At 42.5% G+C, this 25,869-nt stretch overlaps 5 protein-coding genes across 5 annotated transcripts; 3 read left to right on the top strand and 2 right to left on the bottom strand.

Annotated features, from left to right (window-relative positions):
- Positions 1-634: 634 nt before the first annotated feature.
- Positions 635-5,969, top strand: uck2a (uridine-cytidine kinase 2a; the record flags this gene model as incomplete). The annotated part of the gene is made up of 7 exons (XM_080033199.1): positions 635-776; positions 2,449-2,608; positions 3,320-3,416; positions 4,116-4,258; positions 4,616-4,713; positions 4,803-4,851; positions 5,830-5,969. Exons 1-7 carry the CDS (start codon positions 672-674, stop codon positions 5,967-5,969), a joined length of 792 nt encoding a protein of 263 aa, XP_079889325.1. The 5' UTR covers positions 635-671.
- Positions 5,970-8,727: 2,758 nt separating this feature from the next.
- On the bottom strand, positions 8,728-11,665 carry aatf (apoptosis antagonizing transcription factor). Its single transcript, XM_080033343.1, has 2 exons — positions 10,301-11,665; positions 8,728-9,868 (listed from the first exon to the last, which is right to left on the bottom strand). The coding sequence occupies exons 1-2, from the start codon at positions 11,613-11,615 to the stop codon at positions 9,486-9,488; spliced, it is 1,698 nt and encodes a 565-aa protein (XP_079889469.1). The 5' UTR covers positions 11,616-11,665; the 3' UTR covers positions 8,728-9,485.
- A 1,046-nt stretch (positions 11,666-12,711) lies between these two features.
- Positions 12,712-15,935, top strand: magoh (mago homolog, exon junction complex subunit). Its single transcript, XM_080032570.1, has 5 exons — positions 12,712-12,883; positions 13,697-13,755; positions 14,680-14,790; positions 15,008-15,090; positions 15,716-15,935. Exons 1-5 carry the CDS (start codon positions 12,793-12,795, stop codon positions 15,813-15,815), a joined length of 444 nt encoding a protein of 147 aa, XP_079888696.1. The 5' UTR covers positions 12,712-12,792; the 3' UTR covers positions 15,816-15,935.
- A 218-nt stretch (positions 15,936-16,153) lies between these two features.
- Positions 16,154-20,909, bottom strand: cpt2 (carnitine palmitoyltransferase 2). Its single transcript, XM_080032686.1, has 6 exons — positions 20,865-20,909; positions 20,363-20,634; positions 20,000-20,080; positions 19,137-19,243; positions 17,451-18,755; positions 16,154-16,993 (listed from the first exon to the last, which is right to left on the bottom strand). The coding sequence occupies exons 2-6, from the start codon at positions 20,542-20,544 to the stop codon at positions 16,665-16,667; spliced, it is 2,004 nt and encodes a 667-aa protein (XP_079888812.1). The 5' UTR covers positions 20,545-20,634; positions 20,865-20,909; the 3' UTR covers positions 16,154-16,664.
- Positions 20,910-22,030: 1,121 nt separating this feature from the next.
- Positions 22,031-25,456, top strand: LOC307254469 (cytochrome P450 2J2-like; the record flags this gene model as incomplete). The annotated part of the gene is made up of 10 exons (XM_080032863.1): positions 22,031-22,064; positions 22,206-22,321; positions 22,589-22,754; positions 22,855-23,004; positions 23,097-23,257; positions 23,543-23,716; positions 23,817-23,958; positions 24,056-24,243; positions 24,912-25,053; positions 25,281-25,456. 10 exons carry the CDS (start codon positions 22,031-22,033, stop codon positions 25,454-25,456), a joined length of 1,449 nt encoding a protein of 482 aa, XP_079888989.1.
- Positions 25,457-25,869: the final 413 nt, after the last annotated feature.

The following is a 25,869-nucleotide window of genomic DNA, read 5'->3' as shown; positions in this document are numbered from 1 at the left end:
CCAAGTGAAATATGAAAAACAAAATTATTTATTAAAACAAAAATGATTAGGCTACTAGAAGACCTATTGAAATTAATTACAGTGTATTCATTAGCCTATTTAGTTGTGTGGAATGTAGGCTATCACTGTTCAATAAAGAATAACCTGTTACCATATAGCCTAGGTGCACCAAAAATAGGCGAACAAAATAAACCTTGATGAAATTTAACATTTTTCTTTTTATTCACATAGGCATGGGCTAGCCTATATATTTTTTTTCTTAAAACGTTTCCTACTATCGCTATAAGAAATGAAAGAGGCCTGGACGAGATGACTTTTTAGCTGATTCCCCTTGGTTTAGTAGTGTAGATTAAGAATAAAGCAGAGCCTTTAAAATTTTCAAAATAAAATTACAAATGCATAAAGACCATGATAAAGACGAAACGGCTGCAACCGCGATGACTTAACAGTAACATCATTGTAATGTAACTTAGGTTTTCCAACCTCAGATTTCATCATCATTTATCAAAATATTCATCAGATTGTGATAACCAGCACATCGTCTATCTATGCCCATGAGCGTCAGATTTATCATCGACACAGACGGTCGTCATTGGGAGGAGTGCGCTCTCTTCTCAGACTGCCGGTGTGTGTGTGTGTTTCAGAGGGCCGCAGCGAGCCGCAGATGAAGCATGGCAGGCGACAGCGAGACAAAGCCAGGTGACCAAGTCAAACATGACAGCAATAATCGTCAGCCGTTTTTAATTGGTGTGGCTGGAGGGACGGCCAGCGGAAAGGTTGGTAACCTAATCATATTTATTGGTGTTTATTAGGTGTAACCTATGTTGAGTTTGTGAATCGACACAGGTTGGCTCATTTGTTTTGGAAAATGTACAGATGTCGTGCTTTTTTTCTCTTTTCTTCTTCTGGAAAAAGAATCATAGGCTTATACATTTTTTCCTGTTTATTTTGGATCATCAGATCGATACTTGATCAGTGGTGAGCGCATGTGTAGCCGCCTAGGTCGCCTCACTTCATCTCAAACCCCCATAACGTGCATTGTCAAAATATTGTTTGCCTTTTATAAGACGGTTGATATAGTTGGCTTGTGTTGTGTATTGAAATCACACTTAAGGACTCCCATATGTCGCATTTTTTTTTCTTTTTTTCACTTTTTCTTTTTTACTTAAAGGGATATGAAATGGATCAGAGTAAAACACTGTGAAGATTTCAGTTAACTGGCTTTAACTGAACAGGGTCTGCCAGATAAAAGCATTATAATCACAGAATAGTAATATAGGCTAAAAAAAACTTTAAAGATCTTGAAAGCTTGATTTAAAAAAATAATAATCGAACAGTCCAATCTGCGTGGGATGCTGCCTGTAGTGATGTACACTCACCGGCCACTTTATTATGTACAACATTTACATTTTTTCATAACACATAACTAATCAGCCAATCACATGGCAGAAACGCAATGCATTAAGGCATGTAGACCTGGGCAGGACAACTTGTTGAAGTTAAAACTGAGCAACAGAATGGGGAATAAAAGGGTTTTAAGTGACTTTGAACATGGCAATGTTGAAGGTAAAAAGTATTTCAGAAACTGCTGATCTACTGGGATTTTCACGCACAACCATCTCTAGGTGTTTACACTTTGTATAGTATATCTCACTTGTAGTATTCTTTGTTTCTGTAATTCTGGAGCTACCACGCAAAATAATTTCATTTGGCGTAAATGGAGTGCAATCGTGCCTTTTCTTATACATTCTTTGACGTTGGATATGTATGTGACAGTGGGTAAACATTTCAGATGCTCAAATGAACATGCCTTGTGTTGTGTGTGGTTGAGCAGACTGGTTGGTGGGTTTGACTTCCTGGTATTGTGCCCTGTTTTTTCCTATATTACTAACTGCTCACAGGAGCACCTGTTCTCCTACACGCTATCTGAACAGTCAGTAAACGGCAGTCTCTTGTTGATTTCTGTTTCCAGACCACAAACATATGAGTTTGAGACATGGTTTAAAGGTGGAGTCAGCGATTCTGGAGAACATTTGTTGTCAAAATCAGTGAATATCGATCCGTTACCTGTCCGTACTGTGTGTGCTGCTGAAAAATAAATCTAGTGTTAATGCTCAGACTCTGTAGACTGTTATGTAAACAAAGGGTGCCAAACGTAGCTGGCAACAACCCTGTTTACAGAGCCTAAGCTGTGTATTGACACTGATTTTTCAGTGCACACACAGTATACGGACGGGTAGAGGATTGTTAAGCAATATTCACTTGATTTAGACAAACACTGTTTTGGTCAACAAGTGTTCTCCAGAATGGCTGACTGCACCGTTTTAATTGGTACAGCCCAGACAATCGCTTATGTTCTGGACAACAACAAGGATGTGGTCAATTTAGACAACAGCGAGTATTCTTTTTACTCTCACACGCCTTGTTTTGTACATCTTGTGTGGTCAGTCGTCGGTGTGCAGCAGGATCCTGGAGCTGTTGGGTCAAAACGAGATGGACCACACCCAGAGACAGGTGGCCATCCTCAGCCTGGACAGCTTCTACAGGGTTCTCACCCCGGCACAGAAGAGCAAGGCACTCAAGGGACAGTTCAACTTCGACCACCCAGGTAATGTAGATGGGTCATCAGGGATTCAAGATGGGTTTTGTTTGTTATATGCACAACAATGACAGCAGCAGTCATTGGGGCAATTAAATTATTAATTCCCAGGCTCCTCTCAACAATGCAATATAGAAGAAGAAAATGTATAAAGGTACGAACACACTGCACACTGACGCGCCACAAGATTACATACAGGTTGTGTTCGAAAAGCCGTACTAACGTCCTACTCATACTTATGTTGACGTGAATTTGAGTATGTTGTGGTTGTGTATGCGAGTTTGTGTAGGCGAGATGATAACTTACTTCCAGGAAGATTTTGTGTATGGATCGAGAGGTAACTACTCCTACTCAACCGCCCCACAATGCATTGTGTCGTTTCAAATGACACAGAAGTTTTTTTTATTTTTGTATTTCCATTCTTCTGGAAGTCCTAACATTCACGTATTCAGTGTAAACGGTCCGACGCACCTCGCATACACAATCGATCGTTAAGTAGACAGTATATTCATGTTGCAATGTGGCCTAGTGATGAGCTTAGTATAGCTCATGGATGGATGGAAGCATGCTGGCCTGAACCAGCCGTGTCTCCTGGGAAAAAGCTGATCCTTGTCTGTTCACAGGCGACTCCAGCTTGATCAATCAGTATGTGATAGAGGAGCGTGGTGTGAGCTTTGCCTGGTGCTACTAACAGCTTTGTACTCTGTTCTGTTTGTATAGATGCATTTGACAACGACCTCATCATGGCCACTCTGTGGGATATCAAGGAGGGCAAGACAGTATACATCCCTGTGTATGACTTTGTCTCCCATTCCAGGTGAATCAGTCTTATCAAGTCCACACCGAGACAATATTAAAAGGAGTGTATTTGCATGTTTTAGCCCAAGCGCTGTAAAAGGGGCATGTTGCTAGCTATGGTGCATGGGCACCTTTCTTTACATACCCGTTTACAGTGCCTAGGCTGAGTATTTACACCAGTTTTTGTTTCAGCACACACCCAGCATGGACAGGTTGCAGATCGTGAGGGGATATTTAATGATTTTGACAACAAGCGTTCTCCAGAATTGCTGACTCCACCTTTTTAAAAAGACCTCTCCAATGCATCATAATGCGGCAGTACCACTTACTTTAAAATCAGCAGTCTACTGTATTGGATTACACCATAGCATATGAAAGGAAACCAAGAGCTGGCCTGGGAGACAGGGAATCCAATTTTATCTGAAATGACACATTCTTCGGAGAATGGGTTATAAGAAGTGCAACATTAAAAATGGTAGTAAATAGACTAAAGCATGCACAAAAACTGGTGTGGTCCCTTTCTACCTCCTTTTTCTCTTTATGTATTGCGCTGGAAAAGTCAATAACAATTATTTAGCGCACACACAGTACGGACAAGTAGCATATTGTGAGGAGATATTCACTTATTTTGAGAAAGTGATTCTAACTACAGGCATTCCAAATATAACAAGGGCCACACTTTTAAGTGGTTCTGCATATTATGTCTTGTGTATGGCAGGAAGGAAGAGACGGTGACAGTGTACCCTGCTGACGTGGTGCTGTTTGAGGGCATCCTCATGTTCTATTCTCAGCAGGTCAGAGACCTTTTCCAGATGAAGCTGTTTGTGGACACTGACGCAGACACGCGCCTATCACGGAGAGGTGAGACATAGCATGACCACACATGTCCTTCTTATCGCAACAGGGAAAGAACATTAAAGACGGCTCAACATTTTGGTTCAATAATCTTATTTGCTTAGACGATCAGATCGAAAAGGCTAGATCGGCTCTGCCAACAAGTCAACCAAATCCTCCTAGCCAGAAGAACCTCTTCATCTCACTAGTTAACATTATATCTGATTTATTCAGTCTCTACAACAACTACTGGTGGTAACTTCAGATTGACTCTACAGACACAAGAGGGTATCTATCCTCTGATCTAGTGACACTGTGAATAGAATTTTTTTTCCCCGAAACATGGACCTATAACTCTTCCCTGGTTGTTCATTCTCCCTTCAGTGCTGCGTGATATCAGAGAACGTGGACGGGACTTGGAAAGCATTCTAGCACAGTACATCACGTTTGTCAAGCCTGCCTTTGAGGAGTTCTGTCTGCCAGTAAGTGGTAACACAAACTCCCAACGCTGTGTGCACGGTTTGCGACTGTGAGCAGTAGATTCATGGTCAAATTGTTTTTGTTTATTTAGACAAAGAAATATGCGGATGTGATAATACCAAGAGGAGCTGACAACCTTGGTGAGTATTTTGTAGCCAGTCCCGGATTCTTCAAGAATGTACATAGCAGATGATAATAATAATAAAGAAATGTTCCAGACAAGCAATCCAAACAGTGTTATCATAAAGGACACAGCTGTGTGAGTGTTGTTGACCTCAGAGCTGGGAATATGTTGGGCTTTCCAAATGGAGGAAGCAAAAGCCTCAGGCGCTCTGAAAACAAAACAGTTTTGTCTGTCGATTTGAGGAAAATAACTTCCAAACCATCCAAACAATCTGGAAAAGAAACCCAAGTTTAAAGCAGGATACATACTCTTTCATGTCGATCGATGTGGTATTTTTTGAGATATTTAAGGCTGCGTTCCAATACCCAGACTTTCTGCTATTTAGTAGGCCTATGGTAGAAAAAATATTTAGGGTGTCCCAATTCTTGTGGTCGATTTAGTATGCTTAAAAATACCCGGATGTCTACTAAATCCGTCCAGGATTTTTAGTGTTGTCATCCATAGACATAATAAAGGTTTATTATGTCTATGTTGACATCAGTATCCTATTTGGGCGATTCTGACCCACAATCCAGTGCGCACCGGAAGTGACGTCACATCGACGGAGCATCCGTATGAAAACAACGGGGGGTGCGAAGGATATAAAAGCAAGAGGCAAGATCAAGGCGCAATGTTATGATGAAATAAATAAGTAAAAGTATGTCCCAAGTGTAGCATACTGCATCCTAACATTATTAATGTATGGTTAGATGTAGTATGTAGAATAGAAAAAAGAAAGAGTATGCGATCTGGAACACATGGGTCAGTCACTCTGGACCAAAGGGGTGGACCTACACACCTGACATATTCCTAAAACCAGAAGTGCAACCGTTAAAATGGTTCAATCTTCTGCTATCATGCAGCAAATTATAGGCTATATTTATTCATCCAGATGGTTAAAGGACAAACAAATGGGCTAACCCTGACCACACAATGTATTTGTCTCTCCATACAGTTGCTATAAATCTCATAGTTCAACACATCCAGGATATTGTGAACGGCGGTCTGACCAAACGGCTCAACGGCTGGTTCGCTGGTTATGAAACCACAAAGGAGCAGCAGGCCAACATGGAGCAGAGCAGCCGGCCCCACTGAGGTCCACACCTCTACGCCCCAAAAAAGAGCTTGACATCGGGGCTAGGAAGGCGCGAGGAATGGCCCTGGAAATCATAATCACCTCCTTTTTGGTGTGATTCTGCTTGGACTGAGGACGCTGTTAAGAAGGGGGAAACCGGTCTTTTGTGGAGCTGGTTTTAAAGCAGTCTTGCTCGGTTTATATTTTTCTCTTTTAGATTGTACTCTGTGTGAGATTGAAGAGGGGGAGAAAACACAAAGGGGCTAGCCTGTTATTTCAATTCAAACTGCTAGCTTGCCTTTACCACAGCACTGAGGAGGAAAATGAACTAGCTAAATGAGCAGATGGTGCTAAAAAAAAGAAAGAATTCGACAGCCTTTAGCCATACAGGCGTACAAAGTAGTGGTGCAACATGCTTTTTAGTGGCAGGGCCTTATGACTACAGCTAAAGACCCACCCTTTATCAATGCAACTTTACATGTTTTTTCAAGCTTTCTATACATAGCGTTTTTTGACTTACACGAGTATATGTCAAAATGATGTGCTGAGAGACTGAGATGTTGTGTCTTTTGTAACTCTAACAAACGGCATTAGTCATTAGTCCAATGAAACAACCGACTCACACCTCAAGTCATCTGAAATGACATCATCACCAAAGATAGTTTTCTGCACTGGCTTTGTGGATTCATTGTGTAAAAATAGATTGTTTTTTTCTTTAAGCGGTTACATTATTCTCTTTTATTTAAAAAAAAAACTTATGTTGTCATAAAATGACTAAGTATTACTTTTTCTTTGAGTCCTCAAAACTTGAATGGTCAGTGTATCAAGTATCATTTGATTGAAGTACACCTACACAGTGACGATGGTGTTAATAAATGCATTGAGCTGTAAATTGTCCCTGAGTGTAAGATACCCAATGTAAATGTGTTGTGTAACTGCTGTTTTCTTCCCGTGTACATTTTTCTTACGATAAAGTTCTCAGGTACCCTTTATTTGCTTTGAGTTGACACATCTTTCACATCCAAGTTCTTGCTCTGGATTTAAAAAAAATTAGTTTCATTTCTGGTTTAATCAATATAGAAGTTTTACCTGTAAGTCTACATTAGATTAAACCAGAAATGCAAATCCATTTTTTTTAGAACATGGCAAAAATCACTTATAGTCAAAACGGTAAAAAAATAATGCAATGTAACTACACAGCTTAAGCTCTGTAAACTGGCATGTTGCTAGCTACGGGGCTACTTTTTTTTTTTTTTACACATACCCGTTTTACAGAGCGCACATACTGTAGCGGATAGTGTAAAGATATTCACTGATTTTGATTAAACGTGATTCTGACAGCAAGCCTTCTCCAGAACCACCGACTCCCAAGTGAGAAATATCCTGTCCTGGTACTGTTCATGTTGGCTCTAGAGATGGGAATTTCGGTTCTTTTTAGTGAGCCAGATCATTTGGCTCAGCTCACCAACAAGAGCCAGCTCTTTCGGCTCCCAAATGGCTCTTCATTTTACCACTTGTATATTTTATAAATCAGCCAAATTTAGCACTGTTTTGTCTTATGATTTGTATGTGTGAGCCTACATATACACTCACTGGCCACTTTATTAGGTACACCTGTTCAATGGCTTATAAAAAAAAAGCTAATCAGCCAATCACATGGCAGCAATTTAATGCATTTAGACGTGGTCAAGACAATGTACTGAAGTCAAACCGAACATCAGAATGGGGAAGAAAGGGGGTTTAAGTGACTTTGAACGTGGCATGGTTGATGGTGCACGGCAGGATGGATCCATTCTTTCATGTTGTTTACGCCAAATTCTGAACCTGCCATCTGAATGTCGCAACTTAAATCGAGACTCATCAAACCAGGCAAGATTTTTCAATCCTCTATTGTCCAATATTGGTGATGCTGTGAGAATTGTAGCCTCAGTTTCCTGTTTTCAGCTGACAGGAGTGGCACCCGGTGGGGTCTTCTGCTTCAAAGTTGGACGTGTTTTGCATTCAGAGATGGTATTCTGCATACCCTGGTTGTAACGAGTGGTTATTTGAGTGACTGTGGCCTTTCTATCATCTCAAACCAGTATGCCCATCCTCCACTGACCTCTGACTTCAACAAGGCATTTTACGTCCACACAAATGCTGCTCACTGGATATTTTTTCTTTTCCCAGTAGATCAGCATTTTCTGAAATACTCAGAACAGCCTGTCTGGCACCCTCAACCATGCCACGTTCAAAGTCTCTCTAACCCCCTTTCTTCCCCATTCTGTTGCTCGGTTTTAACCTCAATAAGTTGTCCCGTCCAGGTCTACATGCCTAAATGCATTGAGTTTCTGCCATGTGATTGGCTGATTGGTTATATGTGTTAACAAGAAAATGAACCTAATAAAGTGGCCGGTGAGTGTATATATCACTTACATTGATTGGTTTCATGCATGCACATGACATTCAGTCACTGCATGCATGGAGCAGCCGTAGCGCAGAGATCTTCATATCAATCTGCTTTGTATTAGGCACACTGTATATAAAGGAATTAAAAAAGGGCTCGCGGACAGGAGGCGGCTCCCATCGTTCGCGACTGACCCATCACTAGTTGGCTCACTGTCTCTGCTTAATAGGATCCTTTTATAGTGCAAAACCATTGTTAATGTTATTAACAACACCCTGCCCTACTTGTCCTGCCTTCACTGCAGACTGTGGCTCCAGGAACACATTATAAAGAAAAGAAAAACATTTTTAGAATAGAAGGAAGAGTAAACTATATTGTATGGAATTGGGGACACAACATACGCATTACATTTGAATTACACACTTTACTTGAATAATTAGACTCAACAAGAAAAAGTGATACATTAACTGATTCATTCCATTCAAATCTAATTAACAGTCATTATGCTCTCTGTTTAGGTGGGAACACTCATCTTTATCACAACTCGTTTCCAAGGCAACAAAACATACCAAAAATACTACTCAGTATAAAATGTGTTAAAAAGGTCAGTGATTCTGGAGAATACTTGTTGTCGAAATCAGTAAATATCTCCTCACAGTCCTCTACCTGTCGGTACTGCGTGTGTGTGAGTGTGTGCGTGTGTGTGTGTGTTGGAAAACAATTCTGGTGTTAATACACAGCCTAGGCTCTGTAAACTAGTATGTAAACAAAAGGGGCTCCACCATAGCTAGCAACGTGCCTGTACACAGAGCCTTTTCTTTCAGTGCACACAGTACGGTAGCGGAGGGTGAGGAGATATTCACTGATTTTGACACCAACCAAGCGTTCTCCAGAATCGTGGACTCCACCTTTAAAGATCTGTATGTGTGGCCTATCAGTCCATATTGTGTCATGTCAGAGAACCATAACTGAGTTAGCTTCTCCTGACACACACAGGAGTCCAGCCTCTTGTCCATATACCCAACCTGCAGCTTAGCATTATTCCCTGGGTATGTTTAAAAAAAGGCACAGCTCTGGTTATGTGATGTCCCCACTAGCCTCCACATCACCTGAGTACCACCACCTCCTCCACATCACCTGAATACCACCATCACTCCCTGGTGGTGGTGTTCTGACCAAACAGTCCACGGTACAGTTCGCTGCGTGCCTCGTCGCTCATGGAGCTGTGGTCCATGGGAGCCATGAAATTCACCAGTTTGCTGTGGATCTGGAAGCGGACTTTGCGGCCCTTGCTGGCCTTGGTGTCCACCTTCTTCTTGATCTTGCTGCGGAGCTTCTGTATGGCCAGCCACTGCCGGCCCATGGCCACCTGGTCGTTGGGGTCTGTGGTGCTGGTCTTGCGCTCGATCAGCTCCCGGAGCAGCTGGTGGTAGAAGTCGTCATCGTCGAATATGTCCTGGTCCAGATCCTTCAGATGGGAGTTTGCTTTCAGCTGCTGCTGCTGCTGCTCGGCCCCCCCCTCCACCTCTCCCTCTGTGAAGACCAGGGGAAAAGGGGACAGATGTTTAGTAGTGAAATGCAAGCCCCCTTCTACCACATTCAAGATAAAAGTTCAACTTCTTCGTGCTTCCACCTACATTTTAAATAAAAAATAATATAAAATAGATTAAGCACTTAAATCCAACAAAAAGAGGAGTGTCCTGTCTTTTTATGGGGCTGATTTAGAGTCACATAATGTGAAAGGTATTTTTATTAATATATTGGTTGAAAATAAATCAGTCAGCATGAGAGTATGATTCCTGTACTAACTAAACAGTATTTTATTGACAAAGCCAGTCTGGTCAATGTGGGGGAGAAAAAAAAAAAGCATTATCCAGTAATGTGTTCAGATTTCAAGCATACTACAAACCTTGAAAAAACACACACGATTTAAAAATCAAAGCATTATCCAGACTGTGGACTAACCCTGACAGACGGCCTCGAAGGTGAGGGCTGAAGAGGCCTCTGGTTTGCCCAGGACTCTGTACTCTGAGCGTCGGGTCTGGGTGCGCCTCAGCAGCCTCTCTTGGTCCATGAGCACCTGCTCCACCTGGGTCAGTATGTTCCTGTCAAACGCCCCGAAGCTCTTGCCGCTCTTGCCCATGGTCAGCCTGGTCTTGTCGTGCCACTTCTGCAGCGTGGCGTTACGGTAGGGCTGGAAAGCGGCGAAACGTTTGGCCATGAGGTCCGGGTACTCTGCCATCTCCAGTTTGCGCTTAGGTGCGGCGACCCTCTCCTCCTCCATATTCTCCTCATTCTCGTCGCTGTCTATCTCCTGGTCTTCCCCCTGAGCCTGCCCTGTGGCGATGGCCCTGGTGTCTGGGTTCTGCTCTAACAGGTGGTCATGTAGCTCCAGCAGTGACCTCTGCAGAGCTTTGAGGGCCTTGCGGGCGTTCTTCACCTCCCCGGCCAGCTCTGCTCCGCCCTGGCTCTTGAACTCCTGGAGCGTGTTGGGCTGTGGCAGCTGGTTGGAGGTGGCCAGAGCTTTCTGCATTCTGATGCGGCCCTCCAGCAGCTGGTCCCACAGGGCCAGCTGGCTCTTCACGGCTTTCCCTTTCAACACCTCCTCGTCCACTTTGTCCCGGGAGAACGTAAGGACGGATCCCTCTTGCTCCTCCTCCTCGTCATCATCATCTTCATCATCATCTCCGTCGCTGCCTTCTTCTATCTCCTCCTCGCCGCTGTCACTGCCCTCTTCTCCGCTCACCCCCAGGTCGTCCATGCCCTCCGTGAGTGTGTGGAAGTCCACTCCCTTTGGAAAGGTCACGTCAGACTCGCCAGCGCCCCTTGTCTTGGATGACAGCTCAGCATCTGGCTCTAAATCCCCCGTAGATTCATCATCATCATCATCATCGTCTTCTTCTTCTAACTCTTCTATGCTTCCCTCCTCTTCCTCATCAACATCTTCCTCCTCTTCCTCTTCTTCTTCATCTTCATCATCATCTTCATCCTCATCCTCGTCCTCACCAGAGCCCTCTATATCCATCAGCAGCTGTTGACGGGAGACTTTCTTCCCCACGTAGCGTCCGTCAGTGTCCGAGAGCAGCAGTGTGTTGTTCTTCCGCAGAGCCGAGCTGCTGGCGCCGACTCCATCTTCATCTTCCTCTTGGTCGTTGTCGTCCTCGCTGAATCTGTCCACCACTCGGGCTTTGTTGGTGTCGTCACCATCGTCCTCCGGATCGGCGAACTTGGGCAAAGGATTCAACAGATCCTCGAGCTCTTGCGAAAAGGAGCCCGCCATGGGGAAACAGTTTACAGCAACCACACGTGTGCCCGTGTGTGTAGTGGTAATGAGCGGTCAGGATCCGGAGCGTAGAGTGATGACGTTAGTTAAGTGCGACGAACATGCAGGCGGGGATTCCCTGGGTGTGTTCTTTCAGGCAGAGCCTCGACAGTATACAGTATTTCTCTTTTTTCTCTCTCTCTCTCTCTCTCTCTCTCTCTCTCTCTCTCTCTCTCTCTCTCTCTCTCTCTCTCTCTCTCTCTCTCTCTCTCTCTCTCTCTGATGTAGAACTGTTTGATTCTAATGGTCAAACAATTTATCCACATCAATCAATCAATCAAACTTTATTCATATAGCACTTTCCATTACATCAAATGTAACACAAAGTGCTTAATACACGACACACCCAGAGATATGCACACATGCAAAAACAATCCCCCCTCCCACCCATCCATACCCAAATCCATAACATTGTGACACAATAAGAAATTAATTAAAAACAGGAAGGAGAATGCGCTGAAGAAAAGCCATCATCAGTGAGAAAACATTAGCGACTAAAGACTATAACAATTTAAAATAAAGAGATAAAATGAATTAAAGCTCTTCATAGTGATTAATAAAAACATTAAAAATGAAAATACATAGGATAGAATGAGTTTTAGTACGAACTTTTGGAACTATTAAAAGACCGCTGCCAGAAGACCTGATGGGTTTCGAGCCTATTTCATTTCATTATTTGATTTTCACTTTTAATATTTTGCCTTGTTCTTTGTTATTTTGTCTATATCTGCTCAGTCTCTTTTGCTACGTTTGTTATTGAAAAATGTATACGCCTGATTTGGTTGGTAGGCTAGGCCTACATAATAAAGGTATAAAACGAGAAAACATCTCTCTCTCTCTCTCTTTCTCTCTCTCTATGAGTCTAAGGTTGCAGAAGTAACATAAGGGGGAAACATCGTGACTAACACATACAGTAGGGTCTAACATTGATTGTACATGACTTAGTTTTCAGGAATAGTACCTATATTTTACAGTAAGAATGTCCTGGAAGACTTCTTTTAGGGGCACAAACTCCGTAAGCAAAGTGCCCCAATACGCATGCGTACATGAGTGGCGAGGTTCCGGTCTGCTGTTGCTGCTAGCTAAACTTTTGTCCCCAGATTTCGCCAGAAAGAGTGCCTGCTGAAGAGTTAAGATGTCAACAAGCGACTTCTATTTGAGATATTACGTTGGGCATAAGGGAAAGTTCGGCCATGAGTTTCTGGAATTCGAATTCCGACCTGACGGTAAGTTCAGTTTGGCGGTAATACAGCCGTGTTAGCGTTGCTGCATCTGAGCTAACGCCGCCAGCCTCTCGGCAGTGGCTAGGCCGCAACGTACTCATGCAACGAGTTGCTAGCGCCAAATTCTCTCTCTGCTTTCAACTTTGTTATACGTGATGAAAGTTCATGTTTAGACTGAATTAATACAACTAAATACATGTGTTTATAATTGCTTTCAGGTATAAATAATTTCCAATGAGCGTTAAGCGCCATGTGGGCTACAGGGAAGTTTAAAGGTGAAGTAAGCGGTTTATTTATGTTGATATAAGTGTTAAATCGCTCTTTATTCATACAGTGATCACTTACATAATGTGCGCGTTTCTTAAAGCCGATCTCTCAGTCAGATGCTTTGCATGTAATCGGCAAATAAACCTATTGTAGTGTCCCGAAAATGTTAACCAATCAGATGTGAGAACGCTATTAACCTCGTCTCACTCATATATATTGTATACACTCCATGGTCTCACTGCCGGTGCACGCCAGAGCAACAGATGGGTGAATGTGTATGCGCCTACAATGGCGGAGCAGGTAAAAATCCTTCCCAATGTCTGTTTTGATGGTTTTATCACACTTATGGATCTGAGATGATGCTAGATAACTCGCTGCTTGAAGACCGCAATGCATTAATGTGGTGACGGAGGGACGGGACCTCAAACTGCAGTAACTAACAGGAAGTTAGCTAAAAGAACCATTCCGTTTACAGCACCTTAACTCGTGCGTTTTGTTGAATGATGCATTGTTTGAATTATATACTTTCCATTTGATATTTCCTCTCAGGTAAACTGAGGTACGCGAACAACAGCAACTACAAGAACGACGTCATGATCAGAAAAGAGGTAAGTTATGATTAAAACACGCTGTGGTAGGGAGTGTGTATTCCAAAACCAGATCACCGACTACATGCTGTGTGGGATTGTATGATGATTCTGTCCACATTTACTGTTTCCCCCACCATGGCACTGTTAACATATGGTCAATACCTCTGGCAAAGTTCCAAGGTCTCAACAATGTGGTCAGGTTCTGAGCTTTACTGTTAGTGCAGTATTGGCTGTAAACTAGGGGTAGTATTCAGGTGTTGTCTGGAGAAGTGGGTATACTCTTTAATAGTTGCCCCCCCCCCCCCCCCCCCCCACACACACACCGAAATGTGTGTACTTCACCCATTAGAGGAAAAAGGCCTTGTAGCCACAGATATTGTAATCAATACCTGAGTGAGACAAATGCATAATTATGCAATTATTTTTTAGCAAACTATTCGAGAGGGGGTTGTAGCCGATTCAGTGGTCTGTAAACTGACCATGGTCTCTGCCACAGACCACTGTGTGCCACCAACAAGGAGCGCTGGAGTTAGTGGTACGGACCAGTCAGCTAGCACATACCACTGGTCAACACTGCTGAACTATTCCTTGTTATTCCATTCACTCTCCCTATTTTTGTGCCTCTAATTTGGTTATCTTGAAAAAAACATTCAACAGTCTTCACGCCTACACGAGTAAAAACCAATCGGAGTAGAACGATTAATGCCCACATACTTCTATACAGTCTTCGCCAGAGACTATGCTTAGAAGTGGGTATATATATATGCACACGTTATAATGGCAAATAAATGTGTAGCTTTACTCTGTATATCCTTCAATATACCATTGGTAGTAGGTGCTGTGGTCATTTCATCTGGGACTTGGAGGTGGTGGTCAAGCAGGTACAAAGAGTTGTTCTCTGTAAAATGTACAAAGGTTAACCCGGTTCATCCGTCTTCTCAGGCATACGTACACAAGAGTGTGATGGAGGAGCTGAAGAGGATCATTGATGACAGTGAGATCACCAAGGAGGATGATGCACTGTGGCCGCCTCCCGACAGAGTGGGCAGACAGGTTTGTCATTTCTTCTCCACTTCTGCCATTTCATATTTTTGCTATGGATACACGATATGGTTTGCTTTTCAAAATGGTGACTCAATGGTCATGTATGTTGATGGCTGTGGCCTCATGTTGACCTGATTTGAGTGAAATATAGTCACAGATTTTGATTTTAGTGTAGTATATCATTTTGAAGCCTTTATGCCTGTTCATGTCCTTATTTTGTTTACAGGAACTGGAGATCGTCATTGGAGACGAGCACATTTCATTCACAACGTCCAAAATTGGATCCTTGATTGACGTCAACCAGTCAAAGTGAGTTTTCGCTCCAGGAGTTTGAAAATGAGACACTATGGGCCGGTTTCACAGACATGGATTAAGCCTAGTTCTGGACTAAACTGTACTTTCAATGGACAATCTCCATTCAAAATTCCATTTAGTCCAAGACTAGGCTTAATCCATGTCTGTGAAACCGGCCCTATGTTTGTCAGTGTTAAAGCTGTAATCCGGCAATTCTAGTGGCCGTAAATGTAGTTGCAGGCATTTCTGGGCCAGGGAGATTCTTTCAAAACCGAACATTGACAGTTCTTACCTGCAGAATGTTTTCTGTGTGCTCTGATCCAGTGACAACACTTGCACAGGCATGCATGCTGCGTTTGATTAAACTGTGGGACCAAGTCTTATACAAACCATAGACTGTCTATAACACAGAAACAGGATAAAAAAAACTAACAGATGTACTGGTCTTACATGTTAATACGACATAGCCCCTCCAATAGTATAACAGGGAAAAGCAGCAAATGAAGGCCTTTTCATAGTGGGTCATATGCTTGATCACCATTGTTTTAACTATTTGATAAAGGAACTTAAAAGACAATGAACAAGATGTAAAAGTGACATCTTGTTAAGGTCATAACTTTTCAAATTGCTCTTGTTTCAGGGACCCTGAAGGTCTTCGTGTGTTCTACTACCTGGTGCAAGATTTGAAATGTCTGGTCTTCAGTCTCATCGGCCTACACTTCAAGATCAAGCCTATCTAAATGTGGATTTTGTTCATTTAAATTGCTTTAGCTAATGTTTCTGTTGTACTACCGCATTTGTACATTTGCTTTTGGTGGAACTGTTTTTTATTTTAAATAAAGGCGAGAAAAATCATTGACCGTTTTGTCCAAGCTACTCCTATTAAGTTCTTTACAAGTGGAAATTGCTGGAACCAATGCTAAGGGTTTAATCTAGTGTAAATAAATACTGTTTTTAGTAAAAATAGCTTTCTTAAATGGGAATGTGTTCTTGCTACTCAAACATGAAAGAGAATTTAATTGCTTTTTTTTATTTAAAAATAATTCAAAACATTCAACCACAGCAATAAGGCTGTAAATGACAGTGACAATTTAAATAGTTATTACAGTACAATCGGCAAGAGCTTTAAATTCACATTTTGATAAGGCACATAATGTGACTTCATAAACTGAATTGCAGCAAAGTTCTGCATCTGACAAGCTTTACTGCATATTGTACAACCACGACTCAATGGATTTGACTATTAAACAACTCTTCAACTGAACGTGGTTGTCAAATTTAAAGTTACTAATGTTTTTAGAAGCAGAAGTAATCAGTTCAAGTAAACACCAACACAATTCCTACTATTTGAAGTGCGATATTGTTTTTATCATTCAATAAATAGTAATGTGTGTTGTTTTCTACCCACAGTAATATTCAAACCCACACAAAAGTCAAAGCACTGATTTGTTTCTTTTGCTGGGTATAAAATATATTATCTTGCTTTCTACATTTTTTTGCACATATGTAAATCAATAATTAGTGAGCGGAGAATAATAACTGCAATCACCCTCAGTTCTGTAAAACAAGACTTCCACACTGGTTTCTCTTCAGCCGAGTGCCTTTCCCTCCAGGACAGTGAAGATGTCCTCTAGAGACTTGTGGACACACTGCAGGAACTCATGGACGTTGCGCTGCGGGTAGCTGGACACGTTGCAGCCGATCCAGTCGTCATGCACCCCGTAGCCCACCCCGAAGCCGTCTGCCACCACGGGGGCAAAGCCTCCGATGGACACGGCCGGGCTGGTGAGGGTGCTGGTGGACAGGATGTTGTGGTTGATGAAGGCGTACGCTGGGTCAGAGTACAGGCTGTGCAGAGCCTGGCCCTTTGCGTTGGCCAGGTATCGCAGGGCAAACAGATGGCGGTCAAAGCCCTGGCCTGGACAAGAGAGAAAATTAAAAGTGTTTAGTACAGCCTAGCCAAAAAGACGTGTGTGTGTTTGAGACCTGAAGGAGGAGTTGATAAAAAAAAATCAGGGTTCTCACACAGGGTTCTCTTTTTTCTACCAATACATTTTAAAAACTTTTCCATGAAAATTTACCCAATTTCCAAAACCTTATTTATGTAACCTAAAGTAGGTAGGAATCAATCAATGTGCTATATTTGTTGTTTGAAAACCAAACATTATTAAACAGGCACTTCACTAGCATTTTTGCAGATAAGCAAGATTTAAAAAAAAATAGTAACGCAAAGAGCTATTTCACATTACGTTAGGCAAATCTGTTTTTAACACTAGCTAAAATTTGTTGAAATTCAAAACTTTTCCAGGAATTCTAAGCGCTTAGGAAGGAACCTTGTAAAAATAATTATGCTAATGCATGTCTTCTATACACACCCATAGCTGCCTCCCTGGTGAGCTGTCCGTGATATTTAGAGCATTCACTGAGCATGGCCTGTAGCTGGCCCACACTGTGTTGACCGGGCTGGCAGACAAACGCGTGGGCACATTCTTTAGTGTGTACGGTGGCAGGCCGGATGGTCTCGGTGCGGCCGTGCTTGAAGGCTGCGGTGCTACATGACTCATACGTGGCCACTGTCTGTCCATACTGCCTCAGGTAACCCATCTGGAAGGCCAGCTGGGTCACAGCATCTGGACTCAACTTGCTCTTCTTCAGCTGCTCCTTCCCTCCTTTCTTGAACTCGATGGCGTCGACGGTGAGCTTTGACACGGCCGAATCAAAGTTCTCCTTGGCTTTCTGGATCCCGGCTTCCAACCCGCTGTCCAGGTTGAAGTGCAGTCTGCGCACGGCGGAGCTGGAATCCACAGCAGCAGCAGCAGAGCCGGGGTGCACGAGAGGCTGCTGCGTTGTGTCTTTGAAGATCTCGTTCTGAAAGCGCAGCACGGCCACCCCGTCGCCCCAGGAGTGCTCAAAGTTAATGGCCGCCTGTCCGTCTTTGGTCATGATGATGCTGAAGGACTTGTCGAACCAGCGGTTGCAGCCGTCCCCGTGCAGCATGTTGTGGGAAATGTCAATGTGGTCCTTCATCTCGTGGTCGTCCAGACACAGACAGAAGAGGGCGCTGTCCACAACGTGTAAATCCTCTGCGTTTCCAGCAGCCAATAGCTTGTCCCTGAGCCCGGCCCACACGTCCCTGTTCTCACTGGTCAGGACCCCCAGAGGGAAGGCAGGAGCCGGGGCGTCGTCTGACAGAATGTACTTCAAGTGGGACTGGACCTCTGCGGGCTTCACCAGATTCCCGTCTTTGTCCACGACGTCAAACACGTACATGTTGCCTTTCCTCATCACCAGGAGATGGCGGCCCTTGTCGTCGGTGAGCAGCTGGTCCCGGCCCTGCTTGGGGATGCGTGTGGAGTTGAAGAGGCGGTAGTACTGGGACATGTCCAGGGGGTAAGCGTTGACCATGTAGGCCCCGTACCAGGACAGTGAGGAGGGGACCCAGCGGATCAGCTTCTTGAAGCCGTCCGTGTCGCTCTTGGCCGGGTTGAGGTGGAAGACCTCTGGCTCCAGCAGGTTGGCCCGCAGCGTCTTCATGAAGCGCACGGCCGAACACACCATGTTGGTGGAGCGCACCAGCTGCTGGTTGTACTCTGCCTTAGGGTCAGGAGTGAAGGAGATGAAGGGGTTGAAGTTCAGCACCACTGAGTCACGCGCAGAGAGGTACATGTCAAACCAGGGTCCTGGAAGAAAAGAAATGTTATTCAGACACGTTCATGGTGAGCGTATGCATATGAATGATGCTTTGATTCACTTTTGAGTTAATCAGTTCTTAATCTTTGTTTCAATTTGCACATTTCTACATTCAAGCACAGCTGTATTGGTGTCCAATACTGTTCTTATTTCTCCCTTGCTTTAGTATTTTAAGAGTCATTTTAATGTTAATAAAAAAATATATTTTTTACATTTAGTTTTTATTTATATTTTGCAAGGTTTCATTAAATGTACTTCAGGGTGGGGGTGCTGTTTTATTATTATGTAGGTATGCTTCTACCGGATGTCAGAATTGGATCAATACAATCCATCTATCTATCAGGTAGGTAATGGTCTTAATGGACAGTCACCTGAGATGTAGCTTGTGTGCTTATTGTTTTTGTCCTGAGCGACGAGTTCTTCATGAAGCTGTTTCCCCACGCCGTTCAGGAAATCCTGTGCGACTTTCTCTGTTGTTCTGAGGACACACAATAAAGATTGATGCAAGTAGGATTTAAAATCACCGGTATCGATTACAAAGCATCAAATAATCAAATGAACACGAGACAATGCAGGTGAATAACGTACATTTTTTAACTGATAGATATCATTATGAAAAATGTTGCACATTTTGGCAATATCTCACTAATTCTGCCGAAATGTGCCTCAAAAGCCAAATATCTCGATGTCAGATAAAGCCAAAGTTAAAATCTTTATTTCATTTTAACAACATATTAGTGTCCATAGTTTTTACAATGACAGATTTTGTATACAGCCTTTTTTCATTTTATAAATCAAAAAAGTATATGAGCAGGTCTTATAAGTGCATATTTAACATGTTTTTAAGAAGAAAATGTATCATAAATGAGACAATTAACAAAATATGAACAAATCCTTCAGTTATAACGTTCAGAATAGTGCATACAATGGTAATGAAAAATGTAAGTGCTTTAGAAGTTGAGATTTCTGGTTCAGAGTATTGAAAAAAAAAAGTTGAGATAATGGCCATTAAAGATGGTTGCATAGAAGAAATATACAGACGCAATCTGACGAGTAGTCAAATAAACACCTTAATGTACATTTTGGACTTTTGATATACACACTAGTATGAAAGAAGACATGATATGGAAGCAAATGAGCAAAATCTCAAAAATTGACCGGTGCTTGAAAAAAACAAACATGTTTTGCCTGTAGTGTCCCTCCTTAAAGGGTTGGTTTCCATGCAAACACTTACTTGTAGTTGTCATCATCCAACAGAGGCCTCTGGGCAGCTAGATATCTCTTGATAGTGTCCTCCAGTTTTGGTATGGGCAGCCTAAACAAAGAGAATGATCCAGTAACTGTTAAATACCAGAATAGTTCGGTCATGTCCACGCCCCCTAGTGGTCATCCATCCCAATATCAATCGTGCACTTTCACCTACATTCATTTCACATGCTTAAAGGTTATTTTATTTCACTTCAAACACTTGTACTCATCCACATTACATTTAGTAATGGTATCAATTCATATTAGACCAAAGCCGAATTCAAACCATTTTAGGTCAATAATAGCCTATGTAACAAAGCTAGACCCAGTTTCACCTTTGCTTCCTCACCTGGGCAAACTCTTCTGGTAATGCATGGATGGAACCACGCTATGCTGCAGGTACTCGGTGGCAGGTCCCTGTTTGCTGCTGTAGTCTCTCTTATCGACGGCCAGAGCGGCTGTCCTCAGATGAATGAGGTTACCAGACTTCCGAATGGAGGAGAGGCATTGCATGGAGAGCAGGTTAGCCATGGTGTCTGTCAGGCTAGCACACGGGACTCCTGTTTGGGGGTGGTATGGACGCGAGAAGCCCGGGTCCAGCTGATCGAGAAAGGGCACAATCTAGAGAGAGAGAGAGAGAGAGAGAGAGAGAGAGAGACAGCTGTCACTCCGGAGAATAACGATAGCTCGCTAACAATAGCAATTAGCATCAGCTGACATATTTGTACTGCTGAGTGTTTGTTCTCGAATCAGTTTGCCCAAGCAAATGTGTGCCTTGCAGATACAGTCCACTCTCTAACAGTTTAAGAATAAACAAAAGTGAGTGGTTGAAATAAGGAAAGTTGGCGAACCTGTCGGAAGACTCCTTCTGAAGTTACCTGACAGCTTCTTCTTCTTCTTCCGTTTGTTTATTGGCGGGGGACACCTCACGTCCGCGGCGCACTACCGTCCCCTACTGGAGTGTGTGGGCCAAATAAATAAGAAATACAGTAGCCAGCCTGATCCTACCAGGCCCCCCCGTCTTCAAATATCCTTCTCTCGTTTGGGATACTATCAGTGGATGGTGCCAAGCTGTTTTTGAATCACATTAATAAGCTTTTGGTTTAATCACAATTATTTTTATTTTTTTCAATAAAATATTTGTTGGTTTCACTTTGGAAAACTGTGCTCCCAAAAACTATTCTCCTTGAATGTATAATAGAGCCATACAACTGACTCCATCATTTACCAGCTCATACTATAATATTTACAATATTCGTGCATGCATTTAGCAGAAAGAGTGAAGATGGCCAACTGTCAGCCAACCGTTTCCAACATATTATAATGTGTTCCTTTGGCCACCAGAGGGCAGCGTTTTCATGATTAGTGGTCCGTAGTCCACTACTAGCCATGCATAAGCTGTGTAGCCTGAGCAAAAACCCCCCACACACACACCACACTAGAGCAAAGGCCAAACAGGATCAACAAGACACTATAGGCTGGTTTCCAATGGCTTGACAACAGAGCATTGAAGGCAGTGTGTGTAAGTTGGGTGCTTGGCCTGAGCTCTCCCCCACACATCAACCCCTGCCACTATCAGAGCCCCCACGACCCCCTACCCTATCATATCATACCAAAACAATCATTTTGAAAATCCTATAATGTTCATAATGTTATATTAAAAATGTACAAAAGGCAAGAAGAGATAAACATTTATTAAATGTATTTACCCTTCAACTATTACCAACTCAACTTGGATCCCCTTCTGTGGCCTTCTCTTCATTGAATCCTCACGTCAGATCAAAATTTAAGATGCATATCAATCCTATATGGATTTCAACATAGCCTTATCCAGTCTTCCACCAACGTCTATCTATCTATCTATCTATCTATCTATCTATCTATCTATCTATCTATCTAGTTGTGTGGTTTAAGTTTGGGTTAGTTGTTAGTTTTTAGCTTAAGCTTACTTGAATTCTGCTAATAAAGGGCTGTCCCCACTCTCTTGTCACACACACACATGCGTCCTTAATATGCTATGAGTCAGCAGAGAACCAGCCCTTCTCCAAGAAGTAAACTGATGATGAAGTGAAGTGATCCTTCTCTTCAGTCCCTTGCTCTTCTCCTCTGCTTCACAATGTGGCTGTGTGCTTTGTGTCTGTGGCTTGATTGGAAGGGATTGCTGTTCTTTTTCTTGTCCCTTCTCCTTGTAGTGTATTTTTTGAACAACAAGGATCCGCCTAACTTTCCACCAGGACCAATATCTCTCCCTCTTTTAGGAAACGTCTTCAGCATCGCAGCGAAGCAGCCTCACATTTACCTTACCAAGGTAAGATGACATAATTATATTTTAATGTTATGCAGTAGTTTTTAATGTGTTGTGATTTTTAATAATCATAACACAGAAAGAACATGATTAATAATAAATATAAAATGAGGCTCTGCCCCCAGGAGAATATTATGGAGTGTATGATAGCCAACAATGCATACAACCTGAAGATAGCAGTGTCACATAAATCATTGTTCAGAAAAATGCAGTTTATCAGAGTCACAGGCTCGACAACAGGCTTTTTATTGTCTGCTCCTGCATCCACAGCTAGCTGAGGTTTATGGGAATGTGTTCTGCATACGTCTGGGAAGACACAAAACAGTGTTTGTCTGTGGCTGGAAGATGGTGAAGGAAGCCATAGTGACACAGGCTGACAACTTTGCAGACCGGCCTTTCAGCCCAATGGTGACCAGAATTTATTCAGGGAACTCAGGTGAATTGCTCAAAGGGTAACACACACACACCACAGCATTGAGGTAAATCAAACAATCTGGTAACTCCTGCTTGAGTTATGTTGTGTTTTTTCTTAGCAGGTCTTTTCTTCAGCAATGGAAACGTATGGAAGAGACAGAGGCGTTTTGCCATGGCCACGTTGCGTACCTTTGGTCTGGCCAAGAGCTCCATGGAGCAAAAGGTCTGTGAAGAGTGTCGCCATCTGCAGGACGCCATGGAGAAGGAGAAAGGTTGGCAAACACACAAAAAAGAGAGAAAAATAAATCTAAATATGTAGGCTCCTGTCAAATGAGTGCACAGACGACAATTCATTTTTCTTCAGGTGAGCCATTCGACCCAGTGCCCCTCTTGAACAACGCTGTGGCCAACATCATCTGCCAGATAGTGTTTGGGAGACGGTTTGACTACAATGATAGCAACTTCCAGAGCATGCTGAAGAATCTGACTGAGCTGGCCTATCTGGAGGGCTCTATATGGGCTCTAGTAAGATGCAAAGAAGCTCAGACACAACAACCTCATACGGCTATGACCATTCTTAACATGAATCTGAACCTCCATGTCAACTCAGTTATTTCTTTATAAAGAAAAGCCAATAGGAAAGTGTTATTGAGTTAAGATAAGGCAATATTCTAATACTTGAACAATTCATTTTTTTATGAAGATTATTAAAGTTCTCATAAGAGACTAATACGAGCTTAAGTGAGATGTTTGCTTGTCAATGGATAAAACAACACTATACTCAAGAAGTCCTTCTTCCTCTCCAAACAGCTCTATGATGCGTTCCCATCAGTGATGAAGCTACTACCGGGTCCTCACAATGACATCTTCAGCAACTCCAAATGTCTGTCAGCATCGATCAGGGCAGAGATCGAGAGGCACAAGTTGGATCTGGACCCCAGTAACCCACGAGATTACATTGACACCTTCCTGTTACAGGAGAAAGTACGTGGTTTACAATGTACATTAAGCACATCATTATAAGCGAGTACAAATTTTTTTTTTAGAGCCGTCTGTATGATTGACTATCTGCTCTCCCTGACAGCACAACAAAAACAGTGAACTGGGTTTTGACGATGGGAACTTGGCTCTGTGTTGTCTGGATCTGTTTCTGGCTGGTAGTGAAACCACCTCCAAGACTCTACAGTGGGGCCTCATCTACCTAATTAACACCCCTCATATCCAGGGTGGGTGTTCAGATAAGACTCAAAAAGCAGCAGCACAGGACTTATCATGTTAATTAATCAATGATTTTGATTGAAAATATTTCATTTTACCTTCTAGACAAAATCCAGGCAGAAATAGACAGAGTCATCGGACAGACCCGCCAGCCCACTATGACAGACAGACCAAACCTTCCCTACACTGATGCTGTCATCCATGAGATCCAGAGGATGGGAAACATTGTTCCTCTCAACGGACTCAGAGTGGCCGCCAAGGATATGTCACTGGGCGGATACTGCATACCCAAGGTGCCTCTCCTTACAGCATGGGGAAGGAGTTAGGGAGATAAAAATGTGTTAGTGTAAAAAATTAAATGTTGAGTTTGTAATGTGGGCAAAGTGAGTGAAAGTAACTTAGAACGTAGTATTTAAGAAATCTAAATTCACTGGTTGGATTAAGATACTAATATGCACCAGTAAATAAAAGAAAAAAAATCAACTCAGGGCTCCTTAAAAAACTTTAATAAATGTAAAAGCCTTTTTGGAGGATTTGAAATCCTTGACCCCTGTGCCTGATGCAGTGGAGGGCTGTGTACTGTGAGGTTAATGCTTAACATTGCTTTGACAAACGGTGTCCAATGTCAACTGGACGCCTTATCCTTTTGTATAAAATAAAATATTGGTCATACTTTAGAATGAGGCCTGCAACATACAGCATAATCCCACCATATTTATATTGAACTTTTTTTTTTAGTGTTCAGACTGACTAAAACCAGCAAACCCACACAGGCATGGGGAGAACATGGCATCTACATAGTAAAACTTTAAAAAAAAGAAAAGATCTACAGTTCAATTTATATTCAAATTCCCCTATTTTTCCCCCCATATTCTCCAACTTCTCATCTGGTCTACGCTGCAGCCATATGAAAAGGTCTAACAACACCACCAAAATGATTACCGGCTCTTTGTTGATGCAGGGAACCTCCGTGATGCCCAACCTGACCTCTGTGCTGTTTGACAAGAATGAATGGGAAACCCCTGACACCTTTAACCCTGACCACTTCCTGAATGCCAAAGGAGAGTTTGTCAGGAGGGATGCATTTTTACCTTTCTCTGCAGGTGACCTTCTAATGTAAATGATAATTTTAATCAACAAGCCTACTGTTTGAGTAGTTAGATGAAAAGTTTGATTAACTTCTGAACGACAATGACTTTAGAAAACTAAATGGACTAAAAAATCATACAGGCTGCAGAAATGGTGTGCTTGTATGTTACATGAATAAGATATAGAGGCTACAAGTAAATATTTTCAATGCACTTGCCTTATTTCTCTTTGTTTTTCCCAGGGAAACGTGCATGTCTGGGTGAAGGCCTGGCAAGGATGGAGCTCTTCCTGTTTTTCATCAGCTTGTTTCAGAGATATCATTTTTCCACTCTGGACGGGGTTGAGCTGAACACAGAGGGAATCACTGGAGCCACGCGCACACCGCACGCCTTTAAGATCTACGCCAAAGCCCGCTGAACCCCATACCATGATGACAGTGACGTTCAAGCGCTTAAGCAGTCCAGAAGAGATAGCATTAAACAATATGTCCTGTTTTTATGTGGGTGAAATACTGTGTAGCCTATGATGGTGGCATTAGGAAAGGTGTAATCCAATAGGTAAACAAGTGGAACTATAGAATGCTTTTTATTAACATAATTGCTGAATTTAGCTCGCCGTCCTCCTGTGTCACTCATTAAAATGACACTTTCATTCTTCTTTGTGTGGCTTGTCTGTTATACCTACAGTGTGTGTGGTCAGATCTCTTCCGATGCAACTGTGTCACATGTGAAAGTGCAGATGACATGACACCACTTCTAATAAGACACCTTTGTGTTTATTGATTTGCGAGCTTGTGTTTTGAAATGAAACAATGAATTTTAGCTTCAGTA

The sequence above is a fragment of the Ammodytes marinus genome (assembly GCF_949987685.1).
Source record: "Ammodytes marinus genome assembly, chromosome: 8".
NCBI classification, from domain to species: Eukaryota; Metazoa; Chordata; class Actinopteri; order Uranoscopiformes; family Ammodytidae; genus Ammodytes; species Ammodytes marinus.
This window is presented reverse-complemented; position numbering and strand designations above follow the sequence as displayed.